This window comes from Pleurodeles waltl, chromosome 8 (assembly GCF_031143425.1).
Source record: "Pleurodeles waltl isolate 20211129_DDA chromosome 8, aPleWal1.hap1.20221129, whole genome shotgun sequence".
Taxonomy (NCBI): Eukaryota; Metazoa; Chordata; class Amphibia; order Caudata; family Salamandridae; genus Pleurodeles; species Pleurodeles waltl.
In genome coordinates this window covers 246,624,143-246,644,878 of record NC_090447.1, presented here as the reverse complement: position 1 = coordinate 246,644,878, position 20,736 = coordinate 246,624,143, and the positions used below count along the sequence as shown (strand labels likewise).

Below are 20,736 nucleotides of genomic sequence, written 5' to 3'. Positions count from 1 at the left end.
ACAGCACTGCCACCGGCTCGATTACAAGCCATAGGCAATGCTGTAGCCTGTTTCCCGCTAGGCCAGCAGGTGGAAAATTAGGTTTCCGCCTGCTGACCTAGCAGGAAACCTATAATAGCTCTGGTGGGGAGGTTGCTACGTAGTCGAGTGACCACCCTGTCGGGAGTTTGGTGGAGGTAGTTTTCTGTCCGCCAGATTCGTAATCAACCGCTTAATGTTTTCAAAATGATTCACTAAAATTTAAAGTAGAAACACATCATTTAATGATTCTGGATGCACTATTTGCAAGATATACACTTACTGCTAATATCGCTTGTGGTGAATACAGTGTACATCGCTTGGAAACTGTAGTTAGTGGAAGCATCTGTAATAAACTCCGCTGTCGCTTGATTGGTAAATATGCGCACTGTGCCAGGATTATTGTCCGAGAGAGATGCTAGAAAGAATAAGTGATTCGAAACATAAAATCACTATTAAATCTTGCACAATTTTCTCAGGGTTATGCTTTTCACACAAAAGTTAAACTTACTGTAATCCACATGTGAATATGTGATGAGGCTTACAAATATCACAGATTGATCTACGAGAAATTGGTTCAATTGAAAATGATGGATGCAGATGGACAAATCAACCAGGATGAAAATAGTGACTGCAGCACAAGACAAATGTTGATCTTCTTTCATTTCAACAGGCTAAGACGCCCCACCTGATATGCCTCCCATTTATTTTTTGCTTAACTTGTTGATTCATGCCCATATCTGGCTCTACCATGGCACTGCATTATCTAGTTACTGTTTCATCACAGTTTTCACAGTTCCCCTTCCAGGTCATCACCAGAAAAGGAGGGAACTTGCAGAGCTAGGCAGACTCCTCCATTGATTTTGGCTTCGGGTGCTTGATTCCTTAAAGCTCTGGAGTTTGCTCATGTTCAAAGGATGACCAGTCAGTTATTCAGTGACATTGGCATGCCTCTCGTCTCAGACTCACATGTGCTACTTTTATCATTTTATAATACAATAATTGTCATGGAGGTGTTTCTTGATTTTATTTTTACTATTTAGGAGTTTATCTTTCAGGTTTTATCAAAGAAACATAAGTTTATTATACAAGTATCTGACAAATGATAATGGCAAATTCTGATTTTTAAGAAAGGTTATTATTCCATGTGAATCTATTTAACAGTAATTCAGTAACTTCATAAGAGGAACTGAGTGAGCAAGCAAGAACAAGTTTGTTTTGGTGAAGTTACCTATTTGTTTGAAGACAACACTGTGCAAAATATGGCAAATGGGCTTTAAAGGGGTCTTATTAAAAGATACAACATTTGTTTTTTTTTAAAGCTACTGGGTCTGTTTGAATGAACAGGTACCAAGATGCAGAACACTAGTATCTGAGACTTTGCAGAGAGTGTGGACTTGATAGCAAAAGGTTTTTATAAGATAACGGCAAGTGACATATGTGGATAATCTAGGATTCACAAAATCTTGATATTTAAGTTGAAGTGAAGTTGTAGTTGGAAGCAGAAGAGGCAAGCCACTTAAAAGCAAATAAGGTCAGCTTCATCTTGATCCAATTACTGATAAGTAGCTCTTGCAAAACACAATAAAACACATGCAAATTATAGTTTTCAAATCTGTTTGACCTTTCTCAGATTCAGTACATTTAATTATTTATCTTGGTCTACCAAAATAAGTAAATTCTCACTGAAGTGTTGCAATTTACGTGTCTGGATTGTTTTCCACTTAAATATTGATTCAAAAACTATTATGCAACCATAATGTTGTGGTACAAATATAATGACTATAAAAATATCATGGGCAAAAATATCAAAATAAGGTATGTATGTTTTTACTTTTTAACATAATGTTTTAGTTTTAAAAGTGGTTTAGTGTAATATCCTACTTTATTTTGGAGTCTTAATATATTGCATTATTTTAATAGTAATTATTCATTTAATTGTAACATTTATTTTCAATTTTTTTTAAATAATAATATACTAGTGTATATATATTTAAGTAGTTGGTTTATTGGTTTCTTAATTATTTGAATTGAAGAATTTGATTTTTTACATATTTGTGTCTACATATTCCATAAAGTTTTAAAATATTTATTACATAGGTAATTTGGGATGTAGCTTTTACTAAGCATTGGATTGGCTATCAATATATATATATATATATATATATATATATATATATATATATATATATATTATCATTAATTAATAAGTTAACTTTTTAATCTTTGTTTTACATGTTTAAGTATTTAGGGGTTTTGCTGGGGATTGTTTAAATAAGACATACTCATACTTATTGGTGCAAAATTCACATTTTGCTCTGGCTGGCTCGTACAAATGCAGTAATTGTATATTTGCCCTGGTAGAAGTATCATTGCAAAACCTGTCCAGCATTAGTGTAATCCCAAAAGTCAGTTCTATTTTTCACTAGACTTGTAGAGTGCTTATCAGAGTGTCATTCTTAATGATTGCAGCTCACAGCTAAGCCTGCTTCCCTTTGTCTTCCTAGTGAATTTGGCTTGAAACCCAGTGGGAGAAGGCTGCCGCAGAAGTGGTCTGGAGGGTATGCACATTATCATAGTAACCATAGCCACAACTCTGGCTTAGGTAGAGAGGGGCACTGTTGAATAGTTAATAGTAAAACCCACATGAAGGCTTGCAAAATGAGTGAGAAATTATATAAATATTTTTAAAGTTTGTAGAGCAGTAATACAGATTTTGCAGCACAGCCCCATTGCTGGCAAATTTCCAATCACACCTCCTTATGTACATAATGATACAAAATGTAGACCATTTAAAACAATACAAAGTGGATTCAAACTTTATTTGTGTCCTTTGGTAACTCCCTTATGTGCATTTAGAGGACAGCAAATTGCACAAATTAAATTTTGCCATGAGATTAACACATTTACACTAGTTTTTTTGCCAGCAGTCATACCAATTTTTAGCATTTACATTTCAGAACATTCAGCTAACAATTTCAGAAAGTGCGTCAGGTTTCTTAAAGTATTTCTTATAGCCATAAGAATGAAAGTCAGTGATGTGCTAATTCCATGTTCAGTTTTCCAATCAATCAAATATATTAGCAATAATTAAAGTTAGTAGAGAACAAGGTAATTAAGTAATTTCAAAGTTCAGGGTCATTTTTATGACTTTCTGACAAGGAAATGGTCAAAGTTATTTCACAATAAAACTTAGAAATATATGAAAGCTTGAACATGCCTATAAATTACCTTAAGAAAACTTGACAAAAAAATATGAAAATTACATGGTATACCTACCTCTTAGAGTCTTATTTTTTCCAATGCCTTCATACAAGTAAAGAGTACTTGAATAATATGGGACATTAAATGAAGTGAAGTTTATTTTAATTGAAAAGCCATCCTTTACTCTGCAAACAAGAAGAATTAGCAACAGTATTAGGGTTTTTATAGATAAGGCTTAAATGCAATGGAGTTTACACATACTCTGCATTATGAACTACTGTGTAACATTCTTAGGGGCTCTTATTGATGATAAGAGAAAAAGCTCAGACTTTGATAAAGTGCCAACTTTGGGTGAAGCCTCATGGGTACTCTCCTTCGCCATAGGCAATACATATATCATGGTACTTTACTGCTTATTTGTACATTACATGTTTTTACAATGGTAGGCCTCTTAGTGATGTGCCTAGATATTGGTCTTCATTAGTGACTCTTCCAGTAGAGGGTCTCCAGTGGAAGATTTCATTCCTGAACCACACTGGTGAAGGAGCGTGGTTAGGGTGTGGGGTACCTTATGAAGATGTTTCTGTATGGTACATGGCAGACATTATAACCTGCCAATGTAACAGTGGTCCATTTGAAGTGACTAATGGGCTGTCTCTGTGCAGTGTTTCCCAGCAGAAATACAGGTACCTAGGACCACCACATAGACTGTATAAGCTATGGCAGCATTGATAAGAAGGAGGAATGGATCTTGTGCCCTTCTAATATAGTAGGTGGGTAAATGTCATTCCGTACAGTGAAATTCTTGAGAATCTTATGTTTCTTATCTAGGGTGTATTGTCATGGATCTAGTTTGATACGGAAATATCCTGTCCAGACATTTTACTCCACCCTATCATTCTATTTAGATCAAAACTGTCCCCATCTTGCACAATTTCAGTTGATCTTAGGCTTAATTTCCCTGGAGAGTAATGTGCCTTTGTTGCTGTGTCTGATGTTTCCTTGGCCAATATTGCTCATTGTGAGATTCTGTCTGTGACAATGTCCCTTGAACCTCTTTACATACCCATGTATGCCTGTCCCCTTGTTTTCCCTATCATAATAGAGTCATTCTGAGGATGTATTTTTCCACAATAATCATCTCAAAATTCTCTATTCCCAAGACCTCCTTTTTCCTAGATCTCTATCCCTCAAGGTTTTCATCACTATCACGCATGTTATCTCACATAGTTGGAAGGATGTAGATGGTGGAGGAAATTCTGCTGGTGGATTCTCTTGCAAATCCAGGAGCATGTGCTCCTAAAGATTTGATTTTACCAATTCACTTCTTAAACAGACCTTCAATTTTTTTTCGTTAAATATTTTCTGAGCACTTGCCACACAAATGATCATTCACATTTATAAAATGTGCTTTGATCTATAGTCGGAAAATGATTTAAGTTCAGTAAAAGACTGTTTTCTATTTTAAAAATAATACCCAAATTTAGAATCACAGTGAGGTCCATCACAACATGCTAGAAATTGGATTTCTGGTTGGCAAAGGTATGCACCCTGTCCAAGCACGAACCTCAATCCTAGTCGGAGTAAGTCACAAACACACCCTAAATTAACCTGTGCTCTCCCCCTGGTAGCTTGGCACAGAGCGGTCAGGCTTAATGTGAGAGACAATGTGTTATGTATTTGTACAACACTTCAAAATGTAAAACAGTGAACAAACCACACAAAAAGATACTTCGCCTGTTAGGGAAATAGAGCTAAACATAATGAACACAACAATACCATAATATGACAAAAATCCAATAAGTAGAAATGAAGTTATTAATTTTTAAATAATAAACTTAAATGTATAAAGCACCAACTGGGGCTAACTGGTTGTGCTAGAGCGGGTCAAATCCAAACGTTCAGGTCGATTGCGATGGAGCATGGGTCAGATGCAGGGACCAGCCTTGGCCCCGCTGAAAAGTGTCTTGTTTTCTTTGACGTTGGAGGAGATGCAAGGAGCAGAGGAGGAGATGCTTCCTCATCGATCCTTAGGATGAAGGCGATATGTTGGCTACGAGCCACACAAAGTTGGAGATGCATCAGAAATGGAGGCGATGCACCACTTCATCGGTGATGCAATATCCTCGATCCTTGCAGCAGCAGCAATGCATCAGCATTGATGGAGATGCTCCAGTTCCAAGATCTGCAACGACATCAGGGATTATTATTGAAGAAGCACTTTATACCCACTTCCAAGGGCCCAGGACTGGATTGGTGCCACTTGGCAGGGCACGACTCACAGATTGCAGAGTCAAGGGGCTGTAGCACATGAGTTAGAAGTCTTTTGTGCCCCTGAGACTTCAGGAAACAGGAGGAGACTAATCAGCTGGCCCTTGAAGTCACTCTGGGTATTGGGTTCATGTGATGTGGGTCCAGTCCTCACCCAGGCAAGAAAATAAGCAGGCAGCAAGTCAGTGCTGTAAAAAAGCAGATGTTCCAGAGCAGCAGTCCAGCAGAGTGGCAATCCTTGTAGCAGCACAGCAGTCCTTCCACAGGTCCAAAATTATACTGAGTTGGTAGGGTCAGAAGTTCAGTTCTTATACCCAGTGGTGCATTTGAAGTGGGGGAGATATGAAATAATGGCTTTGAGGTGCACAGAGGTTCTCCCTTTGTGCTCTGGCTCCAGAGTTGTTAGGGGGTGGTTTAAGCAGTCCTTTGTGTGGAGACAGGACAAGGCCTATTCAGGTGTAAATGTGAGGCTATAGCCAGCATCCACCTCCCGCCCTGCCCTGGATGGCCCATCAGTCACACTAAGCTACCTTTGAGTGTTGCTGTCTAGAGGGAATGCACAAAGCCCAGCTGTTACCCACACAGAAGTACATTGTAGACGGACTACATGCACACAGGACTGAAAGCAGGAAAATGTGACTTTGCTAAAAGTGCCATTTTCAAAATCATAACAACAAATCTGTTTTTGTTTACCGTTAAAGCGGAACTATCAATACAAATCCATAGGTACTAAACAGGACAAATCTGCCCCTTCCCAATCAGGAATTACTGTTTATGAATTGAAATAAGGAATCCCCAATGGTATCATGTGAGAGGGGAAGGCCTCACAGTAATGAAAATCAAATTGGAGAGTTTTTCACTACCAGGACACGTAAAATTTAAAGTATATGCCCTGCCTTTCAATTACATTGTGTGCTCCCTATGGGCTACCAAGGGCTTACCTTACGGGTTTCCTATATGTACTAAAAAGGGGAGGTTAAGGCTTGGCAAGGGGGTATAAATGCCAAGTTGATATGGAGGAGTAACACTGCATTCAGGCCTGGGACAGGTTTTAAAGTGCTACTTAAATGGTGGCACCAGCAGTGCAGTAGGCCCATTAGTAGCAAATGATTTACAGGCCCTGGACACATGTAGTGTACTTTACTAGAGACTTATAAGTATATTAAATATTTACTTTACTTTACTAGGGACTTATCAGTATATTAAATTTGCAAATTAGTTATATATCAATCAAAACATGTTTTATGGAGAGAGCACAAACAATTTAACAGTGGTTTAGACCAACAAAAATGAATTCAGCAAAATTTAGAAGCGACAAGGCTAAGGCTGCCAAGTCTAACACAACATATTACTATTCTTATGCCTTTTGTGACATAACAATAGCAACACATTCTTCTAAATGCCACAATTTCTGCAGTTTGTTACACTTTGCTAAAATTATTAGAAAATTAACACTTTTGTACTCCCCTTTTTACCTGGACCACTTTGATGGAGCTGCATGACTTTGGAATGACAAGAGTATTCTTCACTTATTAAGGAACATTTTTTATAATTTGTAAAGCAAAACAAAAAAACAACCAAATTTGTAATGTTGCATGGCAAAATGGGGGAACTAAAGCAAAGAACTATGGCCCGTATTTATACAAATGTATTTTGTAGGTTTGCGCCGCTTTTGCGCAAAAAAATGATGTAAATGCGGCGGTAAAAAAGTATAAATATGGTCCTCTATGTATTAAGATTAAAAATATTTTCAAATTAAATATTAATATGAAATAATTGTATATATGCATTTCAAATGCAGATCAGAATACATAACTGTTAAATTAAACACATGTTTTTAAAAAAATAAAGTTTAAATTATTAAATAAATTCATACCTTAAGAAGAAAAATATATTTTATTATGCATTGGTAATCAATAAAACTGATGTATATAATGAATAGTAATTGAAAAATGGTTTTAAAAATATTGTTACATCAATTTATACTTTTTAAACAAACCTGTTAGAATATTTTACAATTCGATAATAAATATGTTTTTTAAAATTGTTTAGCATTAATATATATGTAGTTGCTTTTAACTATTTTAAATAATTTTATCTAATTTAGCATTAATTTCTACATGGTTTTATTTTAAGTCTCTACTTCCTTTTTGTCTATGGGAGGGTGTTGTAGTACTAGTGGTTGGCAGTGTGTGGTGCCAAACTTACTATTGGTCCTTTTTGACAGGATTAACCTACACTCATTTATTTGGTTCCGCACCCTTTTTCATGGATTATAGGCATGTAAGTGGGCACTTTTGAGTAACTTTACTTTGAAAATTAAGAATACACAAAGTCTTAAAGTTACTCAAATGTGTTAGCCACCATTGTGAATAGTCAATTTGATTCTGCATTAGTGCACATTATGGACTTGGAAGCAGAGTAAAAGTGACTGTCAGGAGGTACACTGACTGTGCAACAGAAAGAGATGGTGTCCCATCAATGCACCTCCATAAGTAGCCCCTGAAGAATGGGATTAGCAGGTTCCATGGTCCCCCCGGACATTTTCTGAAGGTGGGTGCAATTACTCATTGCACTCACCTGTGAGAAATCTCTCTACCACTTCATAAACCTGGCCAGATAGCGCTGGTACTGTGAAGGATGGTGTGGCTGATTCCAATAGCCATGGAGCAGTGTATCATGAGTAAGTGGGTGCACTGTTACTGTGTCAGCCATGGAAACCTAGTTAAAAATGTGCCCTAAGTTTACTATGACACTCGATCTCTGCATGGCTAGTCCAAGATATGGAGGATCTTGAACGCCAGTAGTTAAAAGTGTCCAGTTGTTAAAATATGGATCCAGTAGCCCCAGTCTGTCATAAGGCCATCCAACTTGAATTTATAACAACTTCGCCATTCTATTATGTGCCATTATTACATTTTTGTGGAAGGTCTGTGAAAACTTGTATACAGTACATTTGACTGCATTTGTGTTGTTGTTGGCTTCATATTTAGTAGACCAAGCACCAAATGTATGACTGGTGTGTTTATTTTAGGAAAATATGTTTTTCATGCAAACAAAACTTGTCTGTTTGGGGAAACTGGTCTTATTTTTAACTTCAAAATGTTAGTATTGTTGTGGAAATTTCAATATCTTCAGAAAATGGGAAGATGATATTTCGCAAAAAATTTCTTTCTTTACTGACCACATTCAAAATTGGAATTAGGGGATAAATCAAGCTGTCTTCTGGACGTCTATTTCTGAAATTACTTGCTTGTTACTGCTGTGGATGTTGTTTTATAACTGTATACAGTCATTTTATTATTTATACTGTTGTTAGAAATGGGGTCTTTGGTTGTCAGTCAGGTTACCCCCTCTCCCTGTCCAAGCAAGGACCCTCAATCTAGTCAGGGTAAAAGAGAATCACCCTCAGTTAACCCCTGCTTACCCCCTTGGTAGCTTGGCAGAGCAGTAGGCTTAGCTTCAGAGTGCTAGGTGTAAAGTATTTGTACCAACACACACAGTAACTTAATCAAAACACTGCAAAATGACACAACACAGGTTTAGGAAAATAGGAAACGTTTATCTAAACAAAACAAGACCAAAATGACAAAAATCAGCACTACACAAGTCAAGTTATCAATTGAAAAGCAAAAAGAGTATTTCTGTAAGTTAAAACACACACTAACACTGCTAGTGTGAAAATGTACCTTGGGTGCGTCAAAAATAACCCTCCATGAGCGAGTGTGTGTCAAAAACGGCTTGCGATGCATCGATTTCACTCACTCACGAGATCTTGCGTCATTTCTCCCTTCACTGGGTCGGGGTACGTCATTTCTTTTCTCCGCAGGAGAACAATGCATTGATCCGGTCAGCAGTCTTGGGTCCGGGCAGGCCTTGCGTTGTTTTTACACGCCCAGCGGTGTTTGCGTTGGAAGTCCAGCCGCACAATGATCCAAAAACCACGCAGCACAGATTGCGATCTCCCAGCCTCCGTCAGCGATGATGCGCGTAGTTTCTCCTGCTCCGTGCATTGATTCTTCGGTCACGTTTCCGGCGAATGCCGGTTTTCAGCTGCGGAGCTGGCGGCACATAGTTTCTTCAGCTGCAGATCAGAGTCACGTCGATCTTTTCCCCGCACAGTGCTCTTTGCGTGGATTTCTTCCTCTTAGGCTGCCAGCTTCTCCTTTCAGGTTCCCAGGAACTGGATGGGCACCACAGGGCAGAGTAGGAGTCTCTCCAGAGACTCCAGGTGCTGGCAGAGAGAAGTCTTTGCTGTCCCTGAGAATTTAAACAACAGGAGGCAAGCTCTAAATCAAGCCCTTGGAGATCTTCACAAGATGGAAGGCACACAAAGTCCAGTTTTTGCCCTCCTACTCTGGCAGAAGCAGCAACTGCAGGATAGCTCCACAAAGCACAGTCACAGGCAGGGCAGCTCTTCTTCCTCAGCTCTTCAGCTCTTCTCCAGGCAGAGGTTCCTCTTGGTTTCCAGAAGTGTTCCAAAGTCTGTGGTTTTGGGTGTCCTTCTTATACCCATTTTCTCCTTTGAAGTAGGCATATTTCAAAGCAAAGTCTCTCAAAGATTGTGAAATCCTGCCTTGCCCAGGCCAGGTACCCCAGACACTCACCAGGGGGTTGGAGACTGCATTGTGTGAGAGCAGGCACAGCCCTTTCAGGTGTGAGTGACCACTCCTCTCCTCCCTCCTAGCACAGATGGCTCATCAGGAAATGCAGACTACACCCCAGCTCCCTTTGTGTCACTGTCTAGTGTGAGTTGCAACCAGCCCAACTGTCAAACTGACCCAGACAGGGAATCCACAAACAGGCAGAGTCACAGAAATGGTACAAACAAGAAAATGCTCACTTTCTAAAAGCGCCATTTTCAAACACACAATCTTAAAATCAACTTTACTAAAAAATGTATTTTTAAATTGTGATCTCAGAGACCCCAAACTCCAAATGTCTATTCGCTCCCAAAGGAAATGTACACTTTAATCAGATTTAAAGGTAGACCCCATGTTAACCTATGAAACGGACAGGCCTTGCAACAGTGAAAAACGAATTTAGCAATATTACACCGTCAGGACATATAAAACACATTACTATGGGGGTCATTCTGAGCTTGACGGGCGGCGGGAGCCGCCCGCCAAGCGGGAACCGCCAGAATACCGCGGCGCGGTCAAAAGACCGCTGCGGTTATTCTGAGTTTCCCGCTGGGCTGGCGGGCGACCGCCAGAAGGCCGCCCGCCAGCCCAGCGGGAAACCCCCTTCCATGAGGATGCCGGCTCCGAATGGAGCCGGCGGAGTGGAAGGGGTGCAACGGGTGCAGTTGCACCCGTCGCGATTTTCAGTGTCTTCTTTGCAGACACTGAAAATCTTGGTGGGGCCCCCAGGGGCCCCGCGACACCCGTTACCGCCAGCCAGGTTCTGGCGGTCAAGACCGCCAGAGCCAGGCTGGTGGTAAGGGGGTCGGAATCCCCATGGCGGCGCTGCCTGCAGTCCCGCCATGGAGGATTCCCCAGGGCAGCGGGAAACAGGCGGGACACCGCCGGTTTTCCGTTTCTGACCGCGGCTGTACCGCCGCTGTCAGAATGCCCATGGGAGCACCGCCAGCCTGTTGGCGGTGCTCCCGCGGTCGTGGACCGCCAGGGTCAGAATGACCCCCTATATGTCCTACCTTAACCATACACTGCACCCTGCCCTTGTAGCTACCTAGGGCCTACCTTAGGGGTGCCTAACATTTAAGAAAGGGGAAGGTCTAGGCCTGGCAAGTGGGTGCACTTGCCAAGTCAAATTTACAGTTAAAACTGCATACACAGACACTACAATAGCAGGTCTGAGACATGATTACAGAGCTACTTATGTGGGTGGCACAATGAGTCCTGCAGGCCCACTAGTAGCATCTGATTTACAGGCCCTGGCACCTCTAGTGCACTTTACTAGGGACTTACTAGTAAATCAAATAAGCCAATCATGGATAAGCCAACTACATAAACATTTTATAAAGGAGCCCTTGCACTTTAGCACAAGTTAGCAGTGGTAAAGTGCCCAGATTAACAAAAACAGAAAAATCAGAGTCCAGCAAACATCAACAACCTGGGGAACAGAGGCAAAAAGTTTACGGGAGATCACGGCAAGGATGAATAGTCTAACAATTGATAATGTATTCTATGATAGTATCTGTACTCCTGCCTGAGGAGGAATCCATTCAAACCTCCAAGCTGTATGTAACTGAGCATTCACATTACAATATGAGCATGTAATCTTTGTATTGCTGTGGTGACTTTGCCTGTGGTTGTGAGATTTGTATTTCACTGTGCCCATTACCTGTGGGGTCTCAGTCACAATATATGACAAATAATCTATACAGAATGGGATAGATGGTAAATTAAGTGAATATGGTGCACTAAGAATTTTAATAAGCGGTGGTCATGTGACATTTTGTAACCAGACGTTTAACTGTTATTTGGTTATTGGCAATGTTTGGCTAATAAATCCAAAATATTGCCACTAAATTTCAAAACGCTCTTGGACAAAGTGAGCTTTATCTCCTGCGGTGAGGGTGAGGCTTGTGTGGCACATCTCAAAAGTACTGGAATGTTTTGACGTTTAGCGCTCTACCAAATTTGTGTGTGAATTGTCATGTAAACAGCACAGATTTAGACCAATTTTTTCAAAATGTTGCTGTAGGGCCCTCTCCCCATATTGCATTCCAAGGGAGTTAGCCTTGTTTTCTGCATTTGCTCACTCTCTACTATTTGGTTCTATGTGCTATCACTTTCAAAGTCCATCCAATGCACTGTCATTCACTAAGGCTGCTTTGGATTCAAGACGTTCCACATTATCTAAAAAAGTGAATCAATTTTTACAGAGATCAACTTTATTTATTCAAGGACATACTAGTCTTGCATCTGGACAGTGGCAACACCCATTCTGTGACTTACCAAACTCACCTGCACTCCTTAACAGATTCCTAATTGCCTCTTGGGAAACTGCAGAAATATAATAACCTCACCAACATCCTGAAGGAATGCCACTGCCTCTCAGTGTCAGCCTCAACAAGCTTTAATGCCAGCTGTATCACTTACAAGCACCTCATGACAAACATTCCCAATGAGGGTGTGTCCATGGTTTCGACTGGAACAGATGCACAGTAGAAAATCTCCTTGCCACAACCCAGCCCAACACCATCCTGACCGCTCCCACACTGTGCAGTGGATGACAGTGAGCACCTCAGACTCTCTTGGATTGGTTGGGGCACCGCAAAGAGTGCCTTCGCTCACATGACAAACCTCTGGGAGCTGCAGTCCATTGAGTCCTGAAGGCGTTGTCTCCCCTACCATGCGCTGCCCAGGGAATGTGATGCCTGAGCAGGTGGCGCGCACTACTGGCAACACCTTGCACACACCACAGACTTTTTTGCCCAGCCTTGGCCCTCTGAGGAGTGATACTATCATTGAGATATTGGAGGCTGCCCCCCTGCAAAATCATACTACAGGGTCACCACCAGCAGAGCCTGTGCCTTAAGGCCTTTAAAAGCAGAATCTACTCTCTGTGCACTAACGCTTTTCACACCTGGGGTTGTTCCTACTCCTCTCTGCCATAGACTGTATCAGAATGGGATGGGTTTACAGGCCCACCTGGACAATGGGAACCTGTGATCCTTCAACTGCCCCAGAGGCTAGACTGCACAGCGAGAGGTGTAGGACCCCAGCCACTGCCTCCAGGAGCACTTGCTCTTCTTGAGGTTGGCCTCAACACCCGGATATGGATGGAAAAACTCCTGGACCAAGAATACAAAACCAGTAGTCATTGTGTTCATTCTTTCTCATCAGCAAGATCTAGTGGCTACCTGTCTGATCCAAGTGATGTAAGGGCCCCGCACAATGATCATTGGGGACCTGCCTGGGGCCTACCTGCATGGTGTGCTGTGTGCATGCTTGGAAAGGAAGCCATGGGGCCCGCCTATATACCCTTACTCAGCCCCACATCGTCCACATGCATAACAGTGACACCCCCTATCGCCAAACACAGAGGGCTAGCAGAGATCTGTGGCCAGAAGCACACTGAAGTTACAATTGGGCTCTGGGTGTTATGGTTGTGCCCCAAATGACACAGCACCATTGTCCCCTCTCCCACTTGCTTGAAGCTTTGTGAAGATGGTGTAACAACAACCTGCCAGGAGTGGTGGGGAGGATGGAGGTGACCCCCACCCACCCCTCCACAGGGCCGGAGAGAGACACCACTCCATCTTCCCCAAAAAAACAGGGAACATACTTGGATGAATTCCTGAGGGCCATTAATGATGTGAAAACCACACTGGAACTTAAACTAGATGTGCTGGTCGTTTATGTGTAGCTATTGTGAGCCCACCAAGCTAAGCTCAGAAACCGGATGAAGCAAACCAATCAACCCTAGCTGGAATGCATCCCTCACTGGTAGAGATTTGGTCCCATATTAAAGAGCCCCAATTAGAAGTTTCACATCTGTAGTTCAGAGCTGATGATGCGGAGGGCAGACATGCTAGAACAACATTCAATCAGTTGGCCTCCTGAAGAGAACTGAAGGGCTTAATATGGAACTGTTCCTTGGAGACTGGCTCTTGCAAGTGGTGTTGGGCGGCAAAAGATCCACTTTCTTTTCTGCGATAGGGTCTACAAGGTCCCAGCTAGGCTTGCTACCTAGGCCAGTGGTGGTGTGTCTCCTTAATTACAGGGATCGTGACCACATCCTGCAAGTCACGAGGACCAAGGGCCCTTGTCGGGTCAAAGGCTGGACGGTGAACATTTACACAGATTATATTGCAGACGCTCAAAGGCTCAGTAGTTCATTCATGCCAATTAAGTGGAAGCTACATCCACTAGGCAGGAAATATTCTGTAATGTTCCCGGCCAAGCTGGGGGTCATGGATGACATTCGCACTTTTCATCAAGTCACCTGCAGATGCCTGAGAGTGATTGGAAAGGGGTGTCCCTGACTCCTCAGGATACGCAACTGGAGAACGACAGGCAGCACCCATGCACAAGCAGATAATCATGCAGACAGCCCAGAAGTAAATCTGCAAGACAAGCAGTTGGTGCATGGGCGTGCCCAAGCAATGGGAGTTTTGGAGTTGCAGCATAGCTTCTCACCATCATCAATATGCTCAAGGGCCACTTCTCCAGGGTATAAATTGGCCCTTGCAATGGAGAATATCACTGTGGAGTTACGATCAGTCCCGATTACGGTATAGTAATTGATATAACCATTGATACAGTATGATGCCTCCCAGTACCCGATTTTTCGAGTGTGCAGGGTCTGAGAGTTGTGGCCCTCATTGCCAAGTGGGAGGGAGGACACATGTAACATTTTACATAGGCCTGGATTTCAAGCACTGCAATATTGTTTCACTCTACTACTGAGACTGCCCCTCTGAATCCAGTAGGAACACGCTTTTTCAACTCCAGTTATGGTTCATAATTGGTTGCAGGTTTGTTGTTGACCCAACAGGCAATGGGAGTTGGGGATTTTATTTGAGTTTGAGTTCTGTGGAGCAGCAGCATCAAGTTACTTGAACCACATGCTGTTTGGGACTGGGTAGAATCAACCCACGGTGGGTAGTATGGGTTGGCCTGGGCACACATGATAATAGCTCACCCACTCACACATCTGCCTACATATAAAGGTATCACTTGGAATTTCCCAAGGATGGCTACCCCTAGACAGCGCCACCTGATATATTCCTACCTGAGGTGCATGAAGGCCCAGACAGGAAGAACGTATGGCTGCCACTGAATTCAATAAACTGCAGAGGAGATGGAGAGGCCAAATAGTTTGCACCTCCTATTCTGGATATAACTGGAAGGGCTCCTTATCTAGGTTGCACCGGGGAGTACAACTGGCGATGAGCTGCATAGTAGGAGAACCTGAGAGCATATATATGGTGGGTTCAAACCTTTGAGCTCAACGAGCCATAAGAACAGCAGTGGTAATGGCAGGGAATGAAGAAGGGACTCCCCTGTAAGGGAATATGGGGAAGTGGTCACTAACCTAGGGAAACTAGATTATGTGGAATATGTAGCAAGGCAACACACAGAAGAAAATAGGGCCGGTAACTATTGGCATGCCTCCTGACATCGAAGACGCCTAGGACTCATATGAACACTATCAGATTGGTGACCGGAAAAGTGCTGAATACTGATCTGACATTAATCAAATCTTCTTTGATTACTACACCTCACTATACAGAGTATAGGGGGATCAGGAAACCCCATCCCACAGACGTTCCTGGATCACCTGCCTTTACCACTCCTAGACCCCCAACAGAGCCACATTTTGGATGAGACTTGCATAAATTCCCAGTGGAATTCTACTCCACATATAGCGCGACCCTTGCACTGAAACTACATATGATGTTTTATCGGGCAAGGGATGAGACCTCCCTCCCAGAATCCCTACTGCAAGAACTGATTATAGTCCAACCCAAGCCAGGCAAAGACCAACTGGAAGTGCTGTTTCCCAGACCGCTAACCCTTCTTAACAAGGATAATAAGGTCCTACAGAGGTTTATTGCAAATAGATTGCCTCCCTGCCTCTCCACAGTCTTCCACTGGTTCCAGAATGGCCTAGTTCCATGAAGAAACTGTCCTGTGATGCACATCATTCTTTTAAAACATTCTTAAATCTAAGACATCTTCATGAACTGATGGATGAAAACCCACAAGTGACCCCATCATGTACAGCTCTTCGTCTTGTCATTGAGAAGACATCTGATACTTTGGGCTTGCCCTCCCTGATGGTAATACTGAAGAAAATGGTACTGGGTCCAGAGGTGCAATGGATAGCATTAAAATACAATTTTCCCATGGCCTGGTGCTTACAGGCAGAGAGATCTCTGCTGCATTCGAGTTCCAGGAGGTACAAGACAGAGATTTCCATTGTTGCTGATCATTTTGCCTTGGTTATGGAGCACCTCACATGCCTTTCCATTTGCAGGACCCGAAGTTGGGTATCCTGAGTGGTAACTCCTGGAAAATCATCGGGCCTGTGGCTGAACTGGCCAGCATCTGGGCTGTTCCCAATGCGGAACCTTACTCAGGGGAAGTGGGAGGCACTGTCTACATTGGTGATGGAATGGTATCTCAACACCTTCCACTACCTGTGCGTGAACATCAGCATTCCAACCATGATCTTTTACTAGCGAACCAAGGGGCAGCTGTACCAAGAGCGTGCTGGTGTTTGGAGTTCTTAGACTCCCTACCTGTCAGTAGGGTGGAGATAGCCAAGATGCTAGTGGTGCTCCCTAGATTTTTGTTTTATTTCACAGGTGTTCCAGATAGCCTCCCCAGGTGCTTCTTCAGAGAGATGGAATCTATTCTCTCGAACGTGGTTTAGGGGGTCTGTCACACAAGAGGGTGGCACTTAATAAATGTTATGCCCCCCAGGACGTGGAAGTTTTGGTGGAACAAATTAGTAGCTTTACTATGTGGCATCTCAACTGCAGTGGTCGATGCACTGGCTTTTCAGACACTCCTAGCCTCGAACAGGCAGCTGTGAAGAGGGACCTACAGCACTGAACATTAATAGGCTGGTTGATGGATGCCTAGGGGGCTCTTCTGTGTCTCTGCCAACTGACCAAGATTTCCAAGAGCTGCAAGCACAGATAGGTCCATCTCAATCGCTGCCAACTGCCCTTCTCGCCGAGCTTACTGATGTTGGAGACTCTAACTCTTTGCAGGCTTGCTGCACACCATGATATCAGACAATGGAGAGATACTGGCCTTGCATGCTGGGAAACCTCTATGTCCACAAAACCCTTCCAACTTTTCCAGAACTTCAGGAACAGTGGAACATTGCAGAAGTCCAAATCCTGTCTCACTTTGTGCTTCTGACCACAATGGGGCTCCCTTGGGGACCTGAGCAACTAGAGCCTGATGCCTCTTGGTCTCTGCAGGCCCTGCTCACCCATGGGAATGCCTGATGAACTATCACAGTACTGCATAAGGCCCTATTGGATACCCATGTTGTGGACTTCCTCATGCTCAGGAACAAATAGGCAACAGCAAAGGGCCAGGAATTGACAGACAAAGGACTGCAGCACTCGAGCAGGTATGCAAAGTAGTGTCTTGAGATCCTTGGTTGAAATGTATTCATCTTAACTAGCTGCACCAGACATGTCTAATACCCTCGTGCATCTACCACATGTTTCAAACTGTGGCCTGTTGGTGCCCTTGTTGCCCTGCCATGGAGACAAACTTCTACCATATGGAATGGTCCAGCCTCATTACTGGATGCTCTCAGAAAATGGTAAAGGGGATGCTGTTGTGCATTACTGAACGGACATTACCCGATGACCCTTTGCAGTGCATACTGGGGATCTCCATGTGCACACGCAAGTGCAAGTATGTCTTCCAATTTATAGACCTGGCATAGGCATTGGCAAAATGCTGCATTGCCATGAAAATCTCTGGATGTGATAGCCACACAGTCATGGCTGCGGGATCTGTTAAAGTGCATAACAACGGAAGTCACGATTTGGCACTCGTTTCAGATACAGCAGGTGGAATGCCTGGAACACATACTTAAAAAAGCTGTCAGACAAAACAGACAATAGGCCCCATCAGGGACACCATTGGCATTGTTTCCTCATGGCAAGCATACCACAGACTAGTAGCCCCAGCCGCACATGTCAAGCACATGCGTTGTATGTCTCTTGATCCCTGCCGCCCATTGTCCTCGGCTCCACTATCCCATTTGCTGCCCTAGATTCATGTCTATGCCTGTGAAATCATCATCTAAACATTGGGTATGACACAACACCCCCCTTTTTTCAAACAGATGTGTAGTGTAGCCATTAGCGATGCTTTGTTACTAACACTCCAGAAGATGTCAGGTTGCCTCAAAGGAAACATGATTTAACGTTTATGCCCCAGTTGGGCGTTTTTTCACCCTCTCACAAGACTGGGTTCTTGATAATAGAGCTAGATCCGCAATAGGGATGGCATGAGTTCAATTGGGTTACTGAATTCAACCAGCGCAAGCACACAGTACTGTAATATTGTTTTTGAAGCCAGTAATGTCACGCCCAGATTTTAAACGGTTTATGCCTTCTGTGTCACCCGGCATCTATGCACTCTTTATTCATCACACTTGCATTGTGTGTATGTGAAAAATAAAATGTGACAATAAGGAACCACTTGTTCAAAAAAATGACAGGCATTCTCCATGTACTTAGCTATCAAAGTCACTGTCTTCGACCCCGTTCTACTGCATTTCCTCTAGATCACTACTATAGATATACCACATACATACCCACATATTAACATGTGGCTCATGTCTCATTCAGTATGACAGCTCTTTTTAATACTTGGGGATACTCGCCCTCAAATTCAACCAAACCCCTTCAGCTGTAATGACTGGGTTGGACATTGACCACACAGTGACTTCCTCAACTTGTTCCACCTTTTCCTGTTTAGCCTCCACCAAGCTGAATACATATCCCGCAAAGGGCAACTACGCTAAGCTAGGAGCATGTTTAGGGTAAACCACCAAAGTGCTGTTGTGGTCTTAGAGGTCCTGGTTGAATATACTCAGAGAGCTTCCTATTTGTAACTATAAATATTCATTTAAAATAGGCGCTCTATATTAAAAGAAATCAAAATAGCATTGCTATTAAGTGTTTTCTATCCCGTGGCTCTGTAGAACATTTATCTTGATCTGATAAACAAGACACACATTTGATAATTGGTGATGTGACGCGTCATCACCCATATGGTGTTTGAACACACAAACACAGAGAAGCAGATGGCGCATTGTGAAGCTGTTGATAACAACAATAACAACCTGTGCTGTTGCTGTAGATGCAGTTTTTAAAAGGCGTTAACTCCAATTCTCATCGACGGTTCCATCATATATTTCATATGTTTGTATGTATGTGTTTTGTATGTAAGGTACGTTCAAAGCTGGTGTAAGTGCAGTTCTAAAGGTCTACATAAGCCTTTTTTTCTCGTTTCCAGATTTTGAATACTGACATAGCTCTCTTTTTTTTTTTACAGTAAAATCTTTGACAGAATCACTGTTACATGTTTTCTCCTCGGTTTAAACTCTGGCATCGCACTCCTTGCTGGAATTCCACCTGGACGAGTAAGTCCATCGTTTGATTCCACGTTCTGTGCAAATTAGGAAATCTAAACAGGAGAACTGGAGATAAGCGCAGACAACCTGTCATGAAGATTAAAGGACTCGCTTCAGAAGTGATCTACAACGGAGCGGAAGGCAACGCTAAAGGGGACACATATCATTGCAATCGCTGCACCTATTAAGCAATCTTATTCCAGTTGTATCCGAAAGACATGAGAGGAGGTGACTGTGAGTTGCAAAAAAGTAATTAGAAGTTCGGCATGCTTAATTAAGGGACAACGTTAAACCTAGAGCAACTGCTCTTCAGATCTATGATAGCTGAAATGTCCTAGCCCTTCCTACCTAAACCACGCAACATGGTGCATACGTGGCCATGTGTGGCTTGATAAACCAGAGTAATGCAATGCAGAACAAATCGCTGTGTTGCATTACTCTGCCCCAGGGAGGTATTCCATGGGTGATGCTTGGGTGTTCCCCCGCAACACCGTGGATTTTGATACATTTCCAGATTTACCAAAAGTGGTAGGCCTTGGGAATGCACCAAAATACCATGGCTTCTCAGGTGAGGTGTATGGAGAAGAAATATCTTTATTTCTTCTAATTTTTCCTCTATGTGTGCTGCATTATGCACCACACTTAGAAAGAGGAAAATTCATGAGGGGACTGTTTGTGTGCAGGAAGCTGCTCCTTACCGCAAAAAAAAAAAAAATCCTCCTTACAATGCAGGCACCCTTGCACCATGCTGCACGATTGCCTGCGTTCATACTATGCAGCCAAAATGGCACCAGTGCAGGGAAAAGGCAGGAATTTGCTGTATTCCTTTAAATAAGCTTAGCACAGCAACGAGACTTGCTGCACTGCCCTGCATCACTTTCTTGTAAATTTGACCTTCAATGTTTGCACCTGCCAATCAAAAGAAACAGTGCATTTACTCTGATGGGGCACATATATGTAATCTACCCCCAGAGTCAATCATTTTATCAGCACTTGAACAGCAGTTTCATCTACCGTGAAAGCGCAGAGAAAACATTACAGAGAGCATACCACCGTGAAACAGTTGTTTGCAGCACAATGTATGAATCACACTCCCTGGAGACGCTGTTCCTTTCCATTCTCTCTGTAAACTACGGTAATTCTCAGACTATT

General features: G+C 42.6%; 1 protein-coding gene across 1 annotated transcript in view; it reads right to left on the bottom strand.

Annotated features, from left to right (window-relative positions):
* Window positions 1–20,736, bottom strand: part of TMPRSS15 (transmembrane serine protease 15) — a 1,384,111-nt gene that overhangs the window by 774,536 nt on the left and 588,839 nt on the right. The window contains exons 9-10 of the mRNA XM_069204099.1: window positions 3,298–3,407; window positions 302–436 (exon numbers count right to left, since the gene is read on the bottom strand). Of these exons, the coding sequence (XP_069060200.1) occupies window positions 302–436; window positions 3,298–3,407 (245 nt within the window). The remainder of the gene's footprint in view (window positions 1–301; window positions 437–3,297; window positions 3,408–20,736) is intronic.